The 20,742-nt window shown below is 43.2% G+C and overlaps 1 protein-coding gene across 1 annotated transcript in view; it reads right to left on the bottom strand.

Moving 5' to 3' along the window:
* CACNA2D4 (calcium voltage-gated channel auxiliary subunit alpha2delta 4) overlaps positions 1 to 20,742 on the bottom strand; it is a 924,019-nt gene that overhangs the window by 888,378 nt on the left and 14,899 nt on the right. Inside the window, exon 2 of the mRNA XM_078673672.1 lies at positions 4,039 to 4,120. Coding sequence (XP_078529798.1) covers positions 4,039 to 4,120 — 82 coding nt within the window. The remainder of the gene's footprint in view (positions 1 to 4,038; positions 4,121 to 20,742) is intronic.

The following is a 20,742-nucleotide window of genomic DNA, read 5'->3' as shown; positions in this document are numbered from 1 at the left end:
GAGTGGAATCTGCCGGTGTACTGTGGGAGGCATTCAAGACAGTCATCAGGGGTCAGGGAATCTCCCTAGTGGCGGATCACAGAAAAGAAAAGAGATCTAAGTTGGAAACTCTGGAGCGAGAGATCCTGGACTTGGAGACCCACCTGGTCTCAGATGATAGTGAGCCAGTACGACATCGCCTTACTCTCAAGCGGAGGGAGTTGAGAGATGTAGCAGATGAGGCAGTCAGGGCCAGAAACCGAGCGACTTAGCACAACCTCTATGAGGAAGGAGATAGAGCGAGCAGACTCCTAGCATGACGAGAAGTGGCGTTGAGATGGGTGTATGAAGTGAGAGGGGAGGATGGTCCCCAAATTCAGGATTAACAGGGTATAGTGGACTCCTTCTCAGAGTATTATAGGCGATTGTATACCCCGTCCTCCATGGCTACAATTGAGGAGGTGTGGGAGCTCCTGGCGAATTTTCTGTTGCCAAGTCTTATGTCTGACAACAGAGACCTCCTTGAACCGTATCGTACAGAAAATGAGGTCGCCCCAGTCATTCGGGCACTGAACTTGAGAAAGGTAGGAAGTCCAAACAGCCTGCTCATCAAGCTGTACCAACGTACGGCAGCTAAAATAGCACCCCTGCTCCTAAAGGTTTTTCGAGAGAGTTATGAGGTCGGATTTCTGCCGAGAGATCAAAGGATGGCCAATATAGTTGTGTTCCACAAGGAGGGTAATCCCCCGCAGGAATGTGCCTCTTATAGGCCGATTTCACTGCTAAATGCAGAAATTAAACTACTTGCAAAATTGTTGGCGACCCGACTGGCCCAAGTTATACAGTTGTTGATCCATCCTGACCAATCCGGCTTTATGCCTGGAAGGAATACCGTGCTTAACTTAAGACATCTGCAGAGAGTGTTGGGCAGCACAGCAGATATCCATCATGATACCGCAGTGGTTTTATTGGACGTGCAGATGGCACTAGATATGGTGGAGTGGCCATTCACGTACGCCGAACAGAGATTTGGGCCTCAGTTTTTAGCCTGGATAAGAATCCTATACTCTGACCTGCTGGTGCGAGGGACAGCAAATGGAGGCACATCAAAAATGTTCCTGTGCAATGGGGCATGAGGCAGGGCTATCCCCTTCCCAGCTGATCTTTGCACTGGTGCAGGAACGCTTGGCTGTATGTATATGGGGTGAGTCCCTGATCAGGGGGCTGTGGTGGTCCATGGAGAGGGAAGACAGGATTTCCCTCTATGCAGACGACAACCTGTTGTGTATAGCAAGCCTGAGTGATATGCTCCACAGAATACTGCACATATTTGACTTGTATCGTTAATACTCGGTATACACTATCAACTGGGAAAAGTCATTAATCTATGTACTATGGGGTGGTCCTCCATGCCTTCCCAAAGATTGTGCAGTAAGAATAGTAACTGAGGGGTTCCACTATCTTGGGATCTATATAACCAGAGACCCTAAGGTTTTTTATGAATGCAACCTAGAACCCCCACTGTTGCGGTTACGAAATGATGGTCAACACGAGAGGTCCCTGCCGTTATCCCTCTTAGGAAGAGCATCACTCTTTAAAATGATGGTCTTGCCCTGCTTTCTTTAAGTGCACCACAATACTCTGCATACGGTGCCGCCTGCAGACTCTCGGTCGGTAGATGCTGTAGTTCGTACACTCCTTTGGGAAGGAGGTTCTCCCAGGATCTCTCTCCCAAAATTGACCAAAAGCTGGTGTAATGATGGAAAGCCCCCTCAGCCCTCCAGAAATACTACTTGGCGGCCCATCTCACAGATGAGCCGGTATATAGAATGGATCGCTGCAATATGCAACTGGGAGCTATCTCAGAGCGATCTAAGGTGGAAGTAAGATGGCTTATTCCCTGGCCTGACTTCAGTCACGTTGCAGCTCTGGCAGGAGGCACTGACCACCATGGGCTGGCGGGATAAGATCACAAGGGTGACACCGCTGTGGGACACCTCGAAACTGAGACCATTGGCCAGAAAGCAGGGTTTCGACAAATAAGAGGGTAGGTGACCTATGGGTGGGAGGGAATGGTAAGGTCCTGCAGAGGTATTATCAGCAGGCACATTCGGAGGCCTTTTGTTTACTCCAGGTCAGTCAGGCGTTAAGAGGGACACTGCCGAAAGGAGAGGAGCTTCCTGAGTCCTCCCTGTTGGAAGATAGACTGTTGGACAAATTTATGGAGAAGAGGGAGATCTCACTAACTTATCGTGAAATTCTAAATAACTCCCCTGAACTCCTGTCAAGCCTTCGGGATCACTGGGAGGAGGACGTGGGACACCTAGGGAAGGAAGAATGGCATGAGGCTATGGCCTCCTCTAGGGAGGGGCCATGCACTCTCGGTTTAGATTAATACTGCTTACGATTTTACACAGAACCTACTGCGCCTGCACAACATTAGTTAAAATGGGGACGTCTGACTCAGCGCTATGCTCTTGGGAGTGTGGGCAGGAGGGCACCATTTTCCACATGCTATGGGGATGCCCGGTGCTTCAGGAATATTGGGAGGCAGTGATATCCTGTATGCGAAATGTACACAATGTTGACATGATTAAATAACCAAAGTGGTGGCTACTGAGAGAGTGGAAGGGGGATATGGAGGTGCATGCTGGCAGAGAGGGCGGTCTATGAGAGTAGGGGATGTTTCAATAAATGGACCAAGGTTTGGGAAATGTGGAATGAATACAGCAGAATGATTTGCATGCCAGTTACTCGTGATCAGTGGAAGAAGAAATACCGAGACGGGGATATTAAGATATATGAAAGATACAATAGTTGACACTGTCTGCCCATTGTTGGACTATGTCTTAATGTACAATGTCGTGGAAAGCAATGTCATTGCAATGTAATATTTAATTTGTGCAATAAAAAAGATTTATAAAAATAATATAGACCTGCACATATATTGACTCCAGAATATCGCTCTGAACATATGGTCACACTGAGAAGGAAGTATAGATTTACTATTCTTAACTCCACATCTTCTTCCCTTGACAATATCTTGGGAGTCAGTATTGTGGATTTGATAATAAAAACTCAACATATAGCAAATACAAATACATCATAATTATTTCTTCTAAATATGCAGTGTTCGGGGGAGTGAAATTTAGATATATTAGTTGGTGTCCCAAAGGGTTTAAATACATGAGTATTATACATGCCAGGATTTTACAACATAGATATTTAATAAATGAAGATATTGCATCAATGAATCAATCATTCAAGGAATTTATAGAGCGCACTACTCACCCCTGAGGGTCTGAAGGCGCTAGGGGTGTGGGGGGAGGGGGTGCTGCTACAGGTCGAAACAATCGAAACAGATACTTATAGATAGTTTCCACTTGATAGAGTAGAACTGGTGTTCAAAAGGTTTCTTCCCAGTATTCTGTCAAAAGCATTACCTAATTCATTCTAAATTAAATTGACTAAGTGCTGAATAATTGTATGCAGAAAAGCTGACAACCCATTCTAATAAACTCATATATTGCTTGGTGCATAAAGGACATTCACCAAAAGACATTAGATGCTCCTTCCACTGGTTGGCCTGGCCCAAAGGATGTCATGTCCATCTTGTAGTTCCCCAGCTCTATTTGAAAAGGGGAAAAGCACGAAAAATCCCATGCTTTGATACCATGAGTAGAATGAAATGTACCATTCTTCAAAGAATATCATACAGTGTTACATGGTATAGGGAAGCAAATAAGAAACATTAGATGACAGGTTTCCCTTATTTTCTGTTTGATTGTTTTAGCAAGGGTAATAACCACGAAGGTAATTTGACCAATGTGGAATGTCTTATTATCTACTGTAAATTGGAACTGAAACTTTATTTTAGTCGTGATACATCACTTTCACGTCATCCAAAATAAAATATGTCTGAGGTTTTTAATATCTGGAAATGTGGGTAAGCCATTATATTAAAACTGTTAACATTTATGCATCGATTAACTAAATCAACAAGAAAGTAAAACACAAAAGAAATAGAAAACCTTAATGTAGAAAAATAGAGTGTCCTACCTTCTGCAGCAAGAGTGATCCTGAATATTTTGTTACAATTGAGTAGACTTCGCCTCCAAATGCATCTGCCCAAAGCTTCACCCTGTATAATAGAGCAAGACATCTTAATATAGCTGCTTCCTTTGTAGAAACACAACTAGAGAAGTGCAAAGCGTTATAGGGACACACAAGGCTACCGCACATCCACACTCAAGTGTGGGCCCTCTTAAGAATTAGCACAGGCATCATGGTGATCATCATCATACACCCTGACACATTTAACAGGTTTAGCAGGCAGTGAAAATACCTAAGGCACCTTTCTGTACTCTTGTGCATGGGAAAAGCACCTGTGTCTATATGGTCAGCACTGGCTCCATCTTCAACTCTTGCATGTACACTGTGGTGGTAGTTGCTCCAGTAGAGACTCTTTTAGTGGAAATGACTCTTATCGTGACTCAGATGTGTGGTAAACTGAGTACCATTAAATTGAGTAATAGTAAAACTTGTCATTTACAGTTCCTAGAAATGTCGCAAATGTGGAATTAACAGCTATAGAAAAAACAAGTTATTAGAATTTTTTTAGATGAATCAATGCACTTACTCATTTTGGTATTCACAGAATGCACTTACTCATTTTGGTATTCACAGAAGGCACTTACTCATCAATGAGTAAGTGCCTTCTGTGAATACAAAAATGGGTAAGTGCATTCTGTGAATACCAAAATGAGTAAGTACAATCTGTGAATACCAAAATGGTAGTAAGTAATTAAAAAACGTGGAAGATGATGTCTGAAGTACATTTATGCAGCAGAAGGATGACCCCTTTCTTAAGGAAGTTTTGATTATTGCCAAAACCTAGGAACATTCCATGACATGAGTGGAGACCAGCAAAAAGAGAATGTTCTTCATGAAATAGGTGCTGGTGATAGAATTTGTGTTGTAAAGACAAGGGTCTTTGAAAACAATGAACCTGAATATTAATAGAAAGTTCATGGCAAATGTTTTAGATGTGATAGTGTAAAGAGTGTCCATGATGGATAGCTCATTGTTGAAAGTGTGGACAAAAAGGTCATTTTACTACCAATTGTAGGTCTAGAAGGGACAAGCAAGAAGTAAGAGAGGCTGATTACGCATCTGAGGAAGTTTGTGATGAAGTTATCCTACAGATAAATGTGTATGAGAAGGAAGGACCTTTTGGCCAAGTACTCATTGAAGGCGCACCAGTTAAAATGATGTTTGATTCAGGAGCTAAGATTACCTAGAGTCCCAAGGATTTCTTCGACACTAAATTGAAAGGGAAGGTGAACCTGTTCAGGCAAGAGATAAAACCAAAAGGGTACAAAAGTAAATCAATTAAGTTGATGAGATATTTGAATGGTTGCATGGAGTTTAGTGGTAGTTAGCTGCAAGAAAGATATATGTTTAAATAAAAGGAGATTCCGTTATTAGTTGGTTCCATAAAAAAGGATTTGATAGTATATCTTGATCTTAACGAATCACCCACTGTAAGGCTGAATGAAAGAGTTAGTGTAATTCATGATTCATGTTCATGGTATGAAAAGTCTTTTCTTGGTGTTTTTAAAAAAGAATTAAGTTGCCTGAAATACAATATTCATTTCATTAAACTCAAACCTGAGTCTATATCTAAAGTGAGTAAGGGGAGGAACGTTCCGCTTTTGGTGAAGAATGACATGGCTCAGGAGACTAAGGAGTTAAATTAAAATTGCATTATTGAGAAAGTGGAAGTGTCTTAGTCGTGGCTCCAGGCGTTATGGTACACAAAGCTAATGGGGAAGCAAGATTGTGCATAGATCTCAGAGAGTTAAATAAATGTGTGGTTGGGGATCATTATCCTCTGCCCAACATAACAGAAATATTGATCTCCTTGGGTTATACCAACATTTTTCTTCCTTTGACCTAACATCTGTGTAACATCAAATCAAGCTACATCCTCAGTCTCAAGTGCTGATGTCTTTTGCTACTCCTTTTTAGTATTTTTAAGTATGTGAGAATGCCCTTTAAATTTAGCTTTCTCTGTTTTCCAGAGAGCAATTGACAGAGTGCTGAAGGGTGCTCCAATGATTAATATTTATCAGTTTGATGTCTTAGTGTATGGAAGTAATGCTGAAGAACATGACATGGAGTTGTGTGAGGTCGTTTCGCAGATTGGAATCTACTGAACTTACTCTGATGTTGGAGAAATGTAAATTCAGTCAGTTCAAAACTGAATATTTGGGTATTTATATCTTTGCTGAGGGATTACAACCCAAGAAGTATCTGGTGAATACCATAAATGACAAGCCGAACCTCACTAACAAAACAGAGCTCTTGAAGTTTCTTGGGAAATTTGCCAAGTTTGCTGATAAGAGCAAATGCATGAGAAAGGGAAAGAAAGGGAAATGATGTTGTTTGGGATCAATTGTGTAAAGAGGAATACAATTGTTTGAAATCTTATTGAATGTAAGCACCTGGTTTAAGTAGTTTTGATTAACAAAATAGAGAGTGAGGGTTTTTCAAGGGATACTTCCAGTCCCCCTGGGATATGAATCCTAAACAAATAGTGGAGTAATCCATGGATATAAAATATCTACGAGATGAGGGGGTACCCATAGAAACATACATTGGCATAGCCAATAGATCTCGCCTTTGGGACCTTTTAAGTGTTTTGCTTGAGCTATGGGGGGTGGGAGGTAAACAAGGCACCACGGACAACGGAAGAGCGGGGTTGTAAAGAAGACACCACTGACTGAACGTAAGGCAAACTGCTGCCCAGGCTTATCAATGAAATTATTACAACTTTTTGCACAAGGAGGTCATCGTTGGCAGCCCTGGGTGCCGTGCGCTCCAGATTTGGAACAACAAAGGAAGAGAGGCGGCGCACACGCTCGTGAACCACACACACTCATTCAGAATCTCACTGAGACATGCAGATATACAGGCAGACAGAATTACAGACACGCAGATGCTAACAAACGCACTTAAACACACACTTATAGACACATACATACACACTCGCAGCTAGGCACACATGCAGACATATGCACAGACACACACAGACACACATACATTCATGCTCGCACAGAGACACACATAGAGACACATATGCAGACACACACAAAGGCAGACAGACACACATTGAGACTCCCGCTGAGATACACGTGCCAGCACAGACACACACACACATAGATGCAAATACAGACATGGTCACATTAAAGTCAGAGGTGAGTTGTGAGTGTGGAGGTGAAGACTGTGTGTGGAAACTAAAGAAGGACATATCAAGGTGCAGTTCTAAGGGTGGAAAAATGATTTGAAAATAAAGACTCCAAATGTAAGAGTGGAAATATAAGGGAGAAAATACAATGGTGAGGATATAAGGTGGGAAGTATAAGGCGAAATACAAAGTTGGAAAAACAAGGGCGATAATAGAGGCAATAAACGTAGTGAAATATAGCAGTGTATAACGTCAATAAGGCCAAATAGGGCTCGGGTCAGAATGACGGTCAGGAAAGAAATTGAACGATACCAATATAAACAAGGATATCGAACGGAGCAAAGACTATGGTCGAATTTTAATTCTGCGAATGGGAAATACAATTTATAAAGTAAATATAAGACTAGAAATGAAACATGGATGAAAATGTAAGAGGGAGGCTACCTGGGACGGTGTAGGAGGAAGGACATTGAAGAGTGCCCGTAGACGGAAGATGGGTTGACGAGGATGTATTAGGGAAAACAATAGAGCTGGGAGAATAGAGGGGAATATATACAGAAGCAAAATATGTGGGGAGATTTAACGTAGGAACTCTCAGGTGGGAAATATGATGAGGGGGGTGTTGATTTAGTTCATGGCTGACGATGGGCGCATCCCCAAGCAGAGTGGGTTCTGCTAGTACAGAAAGGCTCCAGTACACGCACGGTGCTGCACAGCGCCCCTTCCCAGGCCCCCTCCCCTTCTCCCTCCATCCCCTCCGTAATGGAGCCTTCCCCATCTGTGGCCAAGCAGTACACTGATCTATTGGTGGAATGAGTGAATGAAGGAATGAATGAGGGTGAATATTAGGCACCCCCACCCACCTTCCAGACAGAGCCTAGCTTACCATATTTACATTAAATATCGCCCATTGCAGCCTAGCATGCATGTACTCGCACACGCACACAGGCATTTCCATGCACATACATGAACACGTACACGAGCAGACATCCGCGCTATGGCACAGAGACACACCCACATGCCCACACATACAAACAGACACACATGAGGGCACATAGGAGGGAACACACAGAATCACACCCAGGCACATGGAAGCGCAAACATACATCTCTGGGCATCCATTGTTGTTACGGTAACACGCACTTCCAGGAATATTGGCTGCTGACTGTCTCAGTTTTGCATATGAAGAGACAGAGGTGGCCATTGCGGAGTGTCGCCTAGTTATATGATTTTATCACGAGCTAGAGAGAGCACATAGACAGTTGTAAGTAAAAATATGGTTTCCAAATGATGACAAGACTTAATTGCGTATTTGTAACTGATGAAACAAGTAGTTTATCTTTACATGTGCATTGGTCCCGTTATACGCTAGTGTGAGGTGCAGTGTGCTAAATAATATATAATCTGCTTTAGTACTGGTTTTATGGGTTAGATCTGTATTGGAGCAGGACCGCAGTTCCACATCCATGTTGAGAGGGGTATTGGTGGTGGTGAGTGGGGCACTACCCCCTGGTTGCACGACGCGGACCGAACGGTGAAGGAGAGAAAACCTGGGGAAAGCAGCATCTATAGCAGGATGCACTTCATGAAGAGATTTGTACTACTAGCTTAGAGACCCGTCCAAGGACTGGGGACGTCGACCCAGCCCAAGACCAAGGATACAGGGAACCATAAAACGAGAGACAACCCAGGAAAATACCGTGAGACTTGTGTGTTTGCTGTTAGGCAGCCTCAGACTGACTTTGATGGCCGTGAGCCCAAAATGTCTAAAGCAGGAGTATTTGAAAACCACGACATTTTAATATTGTCCTTCGGTGAAGTCCTGCAATGGAAATAACAAGCATGGCCGCAAAGTGAAGGCGGCTCGCGCAGCAAAATAATTAAATAAAAGGCAAGCGCGGACGCAGGCTCACAGGCTTGCGCGGCTAAATAATTAAATAAACAGCAAGCGTGGACACAGGCTCACACGGCAAAATAATTAAATAAACGGCAAGCGCGGACGCAGGCTCACGTGGCAAAATAATGAAATAAATGGCAAAGTAATTAAATAAACAAGAGCAGTCCCTAAAGTAAAAGAGGACTGCTCTGCAAATAAAGGGGCTCTCATCAGAGCCTTTCAGAGGCTTTTTTACAACGCGGGGAGGCGGGAAACAACATAAAAAAAACACAGCGCATGCCGAGCCCAAAAAAAAGTCCCCAGTGTGTCACGCCGCCAGTGAAGCGTCCAGTCCTCGTGTGCACATGTTCTGTCCGTCCGCGTGCACACTTTGGAATCCGTATTGATTCCAAAAGGCCCTTCCATGGTGAGAGCAGCGCATGCCCGCTGCTAACGATGAGCGAGACCTAAAAAGGAAAGACTTCCTTTTCTAAAAAGACCCCTCACTCACCAACCTAGTTGGTGACAAGCTTCATCATTGGGGTCCCACCCGAGTAGCCGAATGCCACTCGGGTGTGCTTCAACACCTGATTACAGTGGAGCAGGATTATTCACAACAGTGGTATAAATGAGTGAAAAGGGGAGGTTAAAAATTGTCTTTAACTCCCTAAAAGTTTAATATGGAGCAATATGGCAATGCTTAAAAACAATTGTGAGACACCAAATTAGGGTAAATTGACCTGTGGTGTCTATAGCTAAGAAAGTGATTGTGGCGGTCTACATGTTTCAACCTGTGCGTGATACTACCAGGTTTTCATCAGGACCTAGTACAGTGGCCCGAGCGGTATGCACACGCTAAGGTGCACCCTACTCTGGGTCAATTGCGAACCACACCGTGTACTTACAGTGTGGCAACCTTCCAGACCTCTGTGAAAGGAACAATTAGAAATTAGCTTTAGTTGTGCCTCATGGACACCATAGGGAAGGGTGCTGGCTCTAGTCATACTTACGCCAAACCATGCCACCCGCAATCACACCTGGATGCACGTCCTACACGGAGTCCCGAGGACCCCAATGATGAAGCATGTCACCAACTTGGTTGGTGAGTGAGGGGTCTTTTTTAGAAAAGGAAGTCTTTTTTCTATAGGTACCCCCTCATCTCGTAGATATTTTATATCCGCAGGATTCCTCCTTTATTTGTTTCTGATTAAGTAGTTTTGAGCCAAGTCAGAAACCTATGATGTTGACAGATGCCAGCTCTAAAGACTTGGGAGCTATTCTCGTGCAAATAATTGATGGCCAAGAGAAGTCTATTATGTTTATTTCCAAAGGGTTGAAGGGAGTGGCGATGAATTATTCCCTCATAGAGAAAGAAGCCTAGGCTATTTATTGGGCTGGAAGCAAATTGAGGACGTTGCTGTAGGTAAATGTCATCAAGAATAAAACTGACCACAAACCCTTGAAGAAAATTTTTATGAACAAATGTATTGATTCAGTATCATGTAGGATAAGTAAATGGTTGGTATCTCATCAAGAATTTGTGTTCAACTCAGCATATGTTCCGGGAGCAAAGAATCCGTTGACTGATTGTTTTTCGAGGTTATGTAAGATTATGATATGGATGAGAAAATCCTGGGTGATGCTTTTGATAGTGAGTCTTATGGGGAGGAAATGAAAGTTTGGGACGTGGCGGTGGTATCATACTTGAGGAGGAATCCTTCAATGAGTTGAAAAATGATCAAATCTTACAAAAGGTTATAATTGTATTTAATGCTGGTTGGATGGCTAAAAATGCATGTGATGAATCTTTAAGGTGTTTTGGAATGTTAAAGATGAAGTTTCTTTAAAGTATGGCTTACTGTTGAGAGGTGGTAGGTTTGCGCCTCCAACAAGTTTAAGAAATTGTATAGTTTCTAAAGCCCATGAGAATCATTTAGACATTTCTAAAAATAAAGAAAGAATTAATGATGATTAATAGTGGCAGGATTTGGATTTGATGGTTGAGAGAATGATTATGATTTGTAGTAAGTGATTGAACAGTGATAGGAATTTGAAATGTAGAACTCAACCTATGGGTTTGCCTCAATTACCGTCTGGGCACTGGGAATAACAAGCTCTGGAAATTGTGAGTCCCATGTGCATGCCTAGTGTGGACCATTATATTATGAGCTGCACCGAAAGGTACTCACAGTGGCTGGAGACAGACATTGTGCATTCTGTTGAGACACATAATCTCATTGGCTTTCTTGATGAGTTATATGGTAGAGAAGGTTATCCTTCAATCTTGTAAATTGATAATGGGGTAGAACTCACTTCAAAAGAGGTGGAAGAATTTTCGACGAATAAAAGTATAATGCACAGAAAAACTGCCCTTTATCATCCTGAAGCCAATGGCATGACTGAGCGTGTCAACACTTCCATGCCCCACGCCCTGGCTTGTGCAACACATTCCCAAATGCATTGCCCTGCTCACCATTGGCGGCAAACTCTTCAACATCCTTGGTGACCTCAACTTCCACTTCGACAACCTCCAAGACACCAACACCGCCAACCACCTAGGCAGCATGAGCAACTTCGGCCTCACCCAACTGGTCACTGACCCCCCCCCCCCCACACAGCACAGGCCACATGCTGGACCCAATATTCACTGCCAGCGACAGAATCAAGTACAGCCACGCCACCAAACTGAGCCCAATCGACCACGCTATTGTCTATTTTACCATTGCAGGAGCACCATGCACAAGACCCCAAGCTCCTCCAGCCGCAGCTGTTTGTAACCAGTGTGTTTCTTGTCGGCCCCTTTTCCCTATCTAAAGGGTGGGCTGCAGACCGCACTATATTGAAGTTAGTTATGTCTGCTCATTCTCCAAAAGTGTCCCTCTTGTCTGCCATTTTATGTTCAGATGCACTGTCCTGGGTAGAGCACACCTACCTACCTGTACTGTTTCTGTTTCCTGGTTGGAGGGCAAGTGAAGGCACTGTACACCGACCTTTCCCCTTCAGTTACTGTGAGCTCCTCTCATGCCAGCCGTACACGCATTTCATCTCTTTCAGGGGGGCTGGAGAAGTTTCCATACAAGCGCTAACACTAAAGTAATCCTACTACATATGGAACTTTTGGGTTTTTTTTGCTTACAGCTACGTTTAGGACAACGGTGTAGTTCCGCTGCACATAAACTCCCAAAGGTTTCGTGAATATACAATTGTTACATGTCAAACTTGGTCTTGAACATACAGTATCTCTCATTAAGAGTCACACAAGAAGAAAAGTGAAGAAATACAACACTTCCCGGTCTGTATTCCAAAATGCACAGTTTCATCAAAGAGAACCCATCAGCGTTGGGCCCCCTTAGTGTATTAATGAGTTTCCTCTCTTTAAGATCTCAGAATGTCACCACACTTCCGGTCAATCAGCGATTTCCTGTTGACCTCTGGCTTTAACAATGATGTACAGAGGGCTCCTTCCAGCAACGCCATTTGCCAAGCTCTGTGGCCGTTCCTTTCTTAGAGGTTGGCTGTTTCTCGTGAAGATTGTAACCTGGCATGTTTTTTGAAGGCTGCTGGCAAACATGGCTGGCACGCGGCGGACACCATCATTATATTTATCTAACGAGGAGCCGGCGCGTGCGAGAGGTAAACCTTGGTGTGTTTACAGAGATCATGCAGATAATGTGCCTTCTGTGTAATCTTACTAGCCGGCCACACGTCATGAAGCAGGGCACCCCGGGGTGGCTGGGCCTCGCTCTCTATCCGCATCGATCATGCACAGCTCGGCTCTCCAGTGAGGGACCTCGCCAAACGGAAATTAAAATTTATGTAGTGCTTTCTGCCACAGCGTTTACATTCGTGTTGCTGCAAATAAATAGAAATTGATGCTGTGGCCCAAAGCAATGGGTCATACATTGTATCTTCCTCAGAAGGATAAAACTCCGCTCAGGCCTTGCCAGAATTTGCATGTGATCAAGAGATTGCCACATCAGATTCATTGGCGCACTGAGTTCTATTTTCACTGACAGGTGATGTAATACATTGATGTGGAGAATTTAGAACAACAGTACTCTTCAGCCTCACAAAGCATGAAGACGAGCCTTCCACTTCTACCTCAACCCTATAGTTCCTCTTTCCCTCACTCTCCTCATCCTTCTTCCCCCAGTAAATGAACTGGCTCCCTATCAGTCCTCGATCTATGAACAAGAACTGCCTATACATTTATTTTATGGACTGTGCTGCAGGTGCGTTATTGACGCCTCACAGTCAGACTCTGCCTTCAGGGCACTCCGCATCACCTACAGGGCCATCCATGGCAAAGGCTTATTATCCACTGAAGCTGAATTCCAAAGATGGTCTCGAAGGCGCAGGGGTGGGCTGAATTTGCGAAGTCGCGCTACGCAAAGCTCCGCAAAACGACCGCCCAGGCCTACAGAACCGAGCACTCCGCTCTGGAGCAGCAGATTGTCCGTCTGTCCTCTCCCACAAGAAGCAGAGCGTCCGTGAAACCTCATTCAACGTGTAAACTGCAAGCACAATTGAACTTCCTCCCACGTGTTGTGTGTGCTGGTCACAAACCTAATTTGGGGGGCCCTTGTTAGGGCCAATTTTGAAATTATGATCCAATTTTAGCTTTTTCATGCCCTCTTTGTCACGGTCCCTCAGAGTACACAGAGACACTCCTCCAAATTCTAAATGTGTTCACATCTAATAGTCAGGGATAGTGAAGTGTGTTTTCAAAACTGAAACACAGCAGTTCACTAATATTACTGGAAATGATCGTTGTGACACCCAGGCTGATACATGCATTAGAATAGTAATGTAAGCACATCAGGGTCCCACGTAAGCAGAGATAGTATGAGCAAGACATCCTATATTAGATACAGAGCAATAGGGAACATATCCATACATAAATCATGAGATCTAACTACCTTGGCACAATAATGTCCTTTAGATATAGACCATGTAGCTAAGGAGAATCCAAGTCAGCTCCATATACAGCATATTGAGTTATAATTGCCAAATAGTTTATGCCCCAACTTTTCAACTAAATGTTGGAGCAAACTACATATAAAGAAACATGGTGCAATCCCCTTTTTGGAGATATATACTATATGCACCGTTAATATCTAAATATCAATTCATTCATTCCTTATTTTCAGCCCATTGATTGAGAGTCTGTGGAAATAAATGAAAACAATTTGGCATCTGATAAAATTTGAAGACTGCAATCTATAGAGGATAAACCAACAGCGGATTAAAAGGTCAGTTAAAATGACATCACGTATGAAATCACTATGGAAAGGAGGCATCTAATTTAAAATCAGTTACATCGATATATTTTAATTTGACTTTCAGAATAAAACCGGAGCCTTCCCTATTATAGAAAAATTCCCCCTACTGCTACCTGCGAGAGGAATATTGACGAATATAGCCACTTTTAACTTGTGGACCCGATTTAATCTGGGGTAAAATAAAAGTTTGGTAAACTAAAACTAACCATCTCCATACAGATATATAGTATGTGTTCTAAAAAAATCAGATGACTCCATTTATAGGCACGTATATTTCAAGCATCCAAGAAATTGAAAAATCCTGACCAAAGTGCAGGAGGGATGAAATAGGAGCACACACCATATACTTGATCACATTGAGATCAAAGGTGAGAAGATATTTAGACCTTGACTCACCTAGATGAAAAGTTTACACACCTTGATTAAGATCATCCAAATAGACCTGGGCCGAGGCCTTTTGAGGGCAATACGAAGAGAAAATATGACAATTATTGAACCATAAATCTTATTGAGGTTGGGTTATAGAAGACTTAAAAATAAAAAACCCAAACCTTTTTATTCATATAGTTATCTCACACTATGGTGGTGTGGGGAATTTTTTGGTGTAATTTGATGCCTCACAGCAGTCACAAAGTGCTAGGCTAAGGAAACATGTTAGATTAATTCAAACTGTCCTTTGGTTACAAACTTGAAACATGTACATTATGTTATATTTGTAATTTCAGATATCCTGTACACACAAGTTGAGGAGAAAACTTTTTCTGTGTTGGTCCTGAGGAAGGTGGTCCAAGCCCACCGAAACGCGTAGACCTGGCGTGGAAATTCACGATTAATACCTGTGTTACCTCAACCTTAGAAATTGTTTTGGGTTGTAAATAGGAGTGTATATAACATGTATGAATGAGTAAGTATGTATGTTGACAAGTGTGTGTTGGACAGGATTTTTGTTTTTCTTTGTTGAAATTTTTATTTTTATGTATACACTGATTTGTAGAAACAATGGAACTGTTTATTGAATTTTAATGGTGGAAATTATATGTATAACTGATGAATTAATGAATTTATATGGGAAGATAGTAATAATAAAAAAAGAAAAAAAGTCTCTCACTCTGACAAAAAGAAAAAATAAATAAAAATCAAGAATGAGAAAAATTGTGTACCTGTGTTAATCTGAAGACTGTTTGATTAATTATATGAGCTACGCCATATGAGAAAAAATGATTAGACCATGAGGGAACTTTATCATGTCTTGTTGGGTACCTGACTGTAGCCAAACTTTGGTGAAGACCTTCCCATTCTTCTGTGCTGCCATTGCGTTCCCTTGCCGTAGCCAAACTTTGGTGAAGCCTTTCCCATTCTTCTGTGCTGCCATCGCATCCCCTTGATGAAACCAAACTTTGGTGAAGACTTTCCCATTCCTCTGTACAGCCATCGCGTTCCCTTGCCAAAGCTAAACTTTGGTGAAGTCTTTCCCATTCTTCTGTACAGCAATTACGTTCCCTTGCCAAAGCCAAACTTCGGTGAAGCCTTTCCCATTCTTCTGTACAGCCATTGCGTTCCCTTGCTAAAGCCAAACTTCGGTGAAGACTTTCCCATTCTTCTGTACAGCCATTGCATCCCCTTGCTGAAGCCAAACTTTGGTAAAGCCTTTCTCATTCTTCTGTACAGCCATTATGTTCCCTTGCCGAAGCCAAACTTCGGTGAAGCCTCCCCATTCTTCTGTACAGCCATTGTGTTCCCTTGCCGAAGCCAAACTTCGGTGAAGCCTTTCCCATTCTTCTGTACAGCCATTGCGTTCCCTTGCTGAAGCCAAACTTCGGTGAAGCCTTTCCCATTCTTCTGTGCAGCCATTATGTTCCCTTGCCGAAGCCAAACTTCGGTGAAGCATTCCCATTCTTCTGTACAGCCATTGCGTTCCCTTGCCGAAGCCAAACTTCGGTGAAGCCTTTCCCATTCTTCTGTACAGCCATTGGGTTCCCTTGCTGAAGCCAAACTTCGGTGAAGCCTTTCCCATTCTTCTGTACAGCCATCGCGTTCCCTTGCCGAAGCCAAACTTTGGTGAAGCCTTTCCCATTCTTCTGTATAGCCATTGTGTTTACTTGCTGAAGCCAAACTTTGGTGAAGCCTTTCCCATTCTTCTGTACAGCCATCGTGTTCACTTGCCGAAGCCAAACTTTGCTGAAGCCATTCCCATTCTTCTGTACAGCTGTTGCGTCCCCTTGCTGAAGGCAATTTTGGTGAAGCCCTTCCCATTCTTCTGTGTTTCTGTGCTGCCCTGTAGCGTGCCTTGGCCAAAGCCACATTTTGGTGAAGCCTTTCCCATTCTTCTGTACAGCCGTTGTGTCCTCTTGCCGAAGGCAAACTTCAATGGAGCCTTTCCCATTTATCTGATCAGCTGTTAAGTCCCCTTGCTGAAGCAAATTGGGTTAAGCCTTTTCCATTCTTCTGTACAGTCATTGCGTCCCCTCGCTGAAGCCAAACGTCTGTGTTGCTTTTCCCATTTTTCTGTACAGCTGTTGCGTCCTCTTGCCGAATCCAAACTTCAGTTCAGCCCTTCCCATTAATCTGTGCTCCCCTGTTGAGTTCCCCTGGCCGAATCCAAAGTTTGGTAAAACCCTTCCCTTTCCTCTGTGGTGTCCTGTTGGGTCCTTTGGTTTCAAATTAAGCAAGTAGCCCAACGACTCCCTATGGAGCTTCAATGCAATGCTTCACTATATGTTCCATCCTGGGCTTTCCCTTGATGAAGGTTTGATCTCGGTCAACGGAAGGGTTTGGAGTTGCAACAAGGAAACAAGTCTACTGATCTGCAGTTTAATGTCCAGGAGTCCCCAATATAGGCGACTATTTCTCAAAGGTGGTGATTGCCAACCACCGATGCATTTGTGCTTGTTTTTTCAAAAACATATTTTATTGAGCTTTATTTTGAACATAGATTTCAAGGATCTCCACACAAATTGTGTCTCGGATCTAGTGAGAATCAAACGGTGACACCCGATGCATAATCACATTACTTTATACACAGTAGTAGGCATGATGACCATAGTTAACTTTTCCACTGGCCTCAATTGACTCTTTTCACATCAAGCTCCATTTATTGGTTCCGTCTTTCCCTACCCTAACTGAAAGTTTGTTTTTTAACTCTTTTTTCGGACTGATATCTCGGGGATAACTCCAGTTTCCACCACGCCATCTTAAACTTTATCACTGCTCCTTTAGTTTCCTCTACTCTGGAGATAGGAAATATCTCCATGGGGGCTTTAGGTAATCCAAAGTTGGGTAAAACCCTTCCCACTCCGCTGTGCTGCCCTGTTGGGTCCCAACAAGCCCCCAAGGGGGCTTTAGGCAGCATTGTTTGGGTAAAAAGCGCTAATGCTGCCTCCCATGTTACTAGCAGGAGAGTCCGGATGTTCTTGTAGCTCTAGAGCCCTGAGCCGCTATTTCTGCTGCTGCCCATTTAGCTACATCTGCTCTCCATGTTGGGTTCGATGAGGCCCAGATGATTTCCAGGTCAACACTATCCTGCATTTGGCCATCACCATTGCTACGTCGACACATTTGAGCTGGATAAACATTTTTTGCTCTACCTGCACTTGGGTGACAAAGTCAAAGTAGCCCAACATCTAAGGTTACATTATTCTGAGCTTTCAGAGCGGGGTGTGCACACCCACAGATTGTGCTTATGGATTCATTCTGGGGTCAGATCCCTTGTGAATGACGGCTCAGGGTCTGAGTGATGGACAAGCCTTCATGAGGAATGTCTTCTTGAGCTACTCTTCTTCAGTTTCAATGCTTGCGGCACATACTTTTGTTTACTATATACCTTTACTCACAATTTGTTGACGCTTGAAAACTTACAGCAGCAAAGTGCTTCCTGGCTGCAAGGAAGTTGAGCTCCATTCCTGCGATCTTCCTTTACAAATCATTGTTTTCAGGTATTTCAGTTCAATTGGTGTCAACCGTGACTGCCATACTCAGAATGCATCAAGTCGTGAATAGAAAACCCAGGACCTTAAAAAATCGCAGCCTCTTTGATGCTTTCTCACTAAGGGCCAGATGTAGGTAAATTTTATTTTACCACCTCTTAAATACCGCATCATACCGACTCGGTATTTAAGAAGTGGTAAAATAAAAGTACCGAGATGTAGGTAAATACAGATGTGCATTTACCGATTCGGAAACAATCGGTATTTACCGATGCGGTAAATACCGACCGGTAAATGCCCATTCATTCCTATGGGCTTTGAAGCCCATAGGAATGATTGGGCATTTACCGGTCGGTATTTACCGCATCGGTAAATACCGATTGACACAAGGGTGCAGGGGGTGTCACTTTGACACCCTCTGGCACCCCCAAAAGAGGCTTGGGTGCCATGTGGCAGGCATACCTGCCCTAAGGGCAGGTCTGCCTGTCATATGGCATAGGTGTGCATGCACACATGTGCAAGCACACCAGAATCGGTATTTTACCATCAAATAGTATTTGATGGTAAAATACCGATTTTTTAATGCTTGTGGGACTCAGAAGAGTCCCACCTACATATCAATTTTCCCGATTCCGTAAAAATACCGACTCGGTATTTTACATAATCGGTAAATTTACCGAGTCTGTAAAATACAGGGCCCTACATCTCAAATTGCATTTACCGGTCGGTAACGGCCGAATTCGGCCGTTACCGACCGGTAAATGCCTACCTACATCTGGCCCTAAGTAAGGTCTATGATTCGTCCAGTCACATTGTTGATTTCTTGCCACTACGTTTTGCTGGCTTTTGAGAGTCCATACAGCTACACAGTACCTGTGATACGAATTGTTTGATCTGCCTTATGCTTTCCATTTTGGAGGCAAGGAAATACAATGCCAACATTCCCTCTGCCTCATGTGCATTGGAGAGATCTTTTGGAAATGGATAAATCAGGGATATTGAGTAATTTAGTGAATTGGAGGACGTCTGGAGTATTGTTGATGGCAACACCAGGGCCAGGCACAACTTGTGGCATTTTGTGTGCATGATCAGTTTTGAGTCCAAGACTCCACAGTTTACTTTTATTTTAGGAACATTCTTCTCCAGGGCATAACGTTTCTTTAAGGGTTAGACTAAGGTTGAAAAGACAGCATAATCCAAGGAAGGATAAACTACAACGCCAAAAACATGATATATTAAGGGTCCGATTAACAAAAACCAAACCAATAAAGAGGACACGCAATGATTTACATGTTTGTCTAAATGTACTTTTATGTTTTTCTTCAATACACAAATAATCCCAGTAGAACACCTGGAAAGTGGCACCAGGTGCGGGTTTCGAAGCGTACTACTGGGAGTAGCATATGACATATCCCAAGGGCTCCTATTGCCTCTGCAGAAATCTGCACAACATAGATTTGTGCACAAGGGGAAGTGCAAAAGCACTTATACAAATATTTTCTTTTCAGAAAAAAAAACATGTTTCCACCATGGATAAAGTCCATACCTAGTATCCTTACTATGGGCCAGATGTAGGTAATTTTAATTTACCACCTCTTAAATACCGATTCATACCAAATCAGTATTTAAGAGGTGGTCAAATAGAGGGGGGGAGATGTAGGTATTTCAGATTCGGTAAATACCGAATCGTTAAGATTCGGTATTTACCGATTCTGTAAATACCGATTCGGTATTGCCCATTGATTCCTATGGGCCTTGCAGCCCATAGGAATCAATGGGCAATACCGGTTCTGTAATTACAGAATCAGTAAATACCGATTTTAGCAAGGGTGCAGGGGGTGTCACTTTGACACCCTCTGGCACCCCAAAAATAGGCATGTGCGCCATGTGGCACACAGACATGCCCTAAGGTGTGTCACATGGCACAGGTGTGCATGCACACATGTGCATGCACACCTGGATTCGGTATTTTACCACCCAATTGGATTGGGTGGTAAAATACCGATTCTTAAAGCCCTGTGGCACTCTGACATGTGCCAGCTACATCTGCATTTACAGAATCGGTATTTTACCGAGTCTGTATTTACCGATTCGGTCATTTTACCGAAATACAGAATCGGTAAAATACCGATTCTGTAAATGCATGCCCTACATCTCAAAATCCAAATACCGGTCGGTAACGGCCAAATTCGGCCGTTACCGACCGGTAATTGGCCACCTACATCTGGCCCTATATGTGGTGTGATCTACTCCCCTTCCATAATGGAAGACGTACTACTGGAAGTGCTATATGACATATGCCACAGGCTCCTATTTCCTCTGTGGAAATCTGCATAGCATAGTTTGAGCACAGTGGGAATGGAGGCCGCTGCGCCAAAGTACATTTTAAAACATAGTTTCTCTGCAGGAAAAAGAAACATTCCCCCCATGTAG

This window comes from Lissotriton helveticus, chromosome 1_1, assembly GCF_964261635.1.
Source record: "Lissotriton helveticus chromosome 1_1, aLisHel1.1, whole genome shotgun sequence".
Lineage (NCBI taxonomy): Eukaryota > Metazoa > Chordata > Amphibia > Caudata > Salamandridae > Lissotriton > Lissotriton helveticus.
This window is presented reverse-complemented; position numbering and strand designations above follow the sequence as displayed.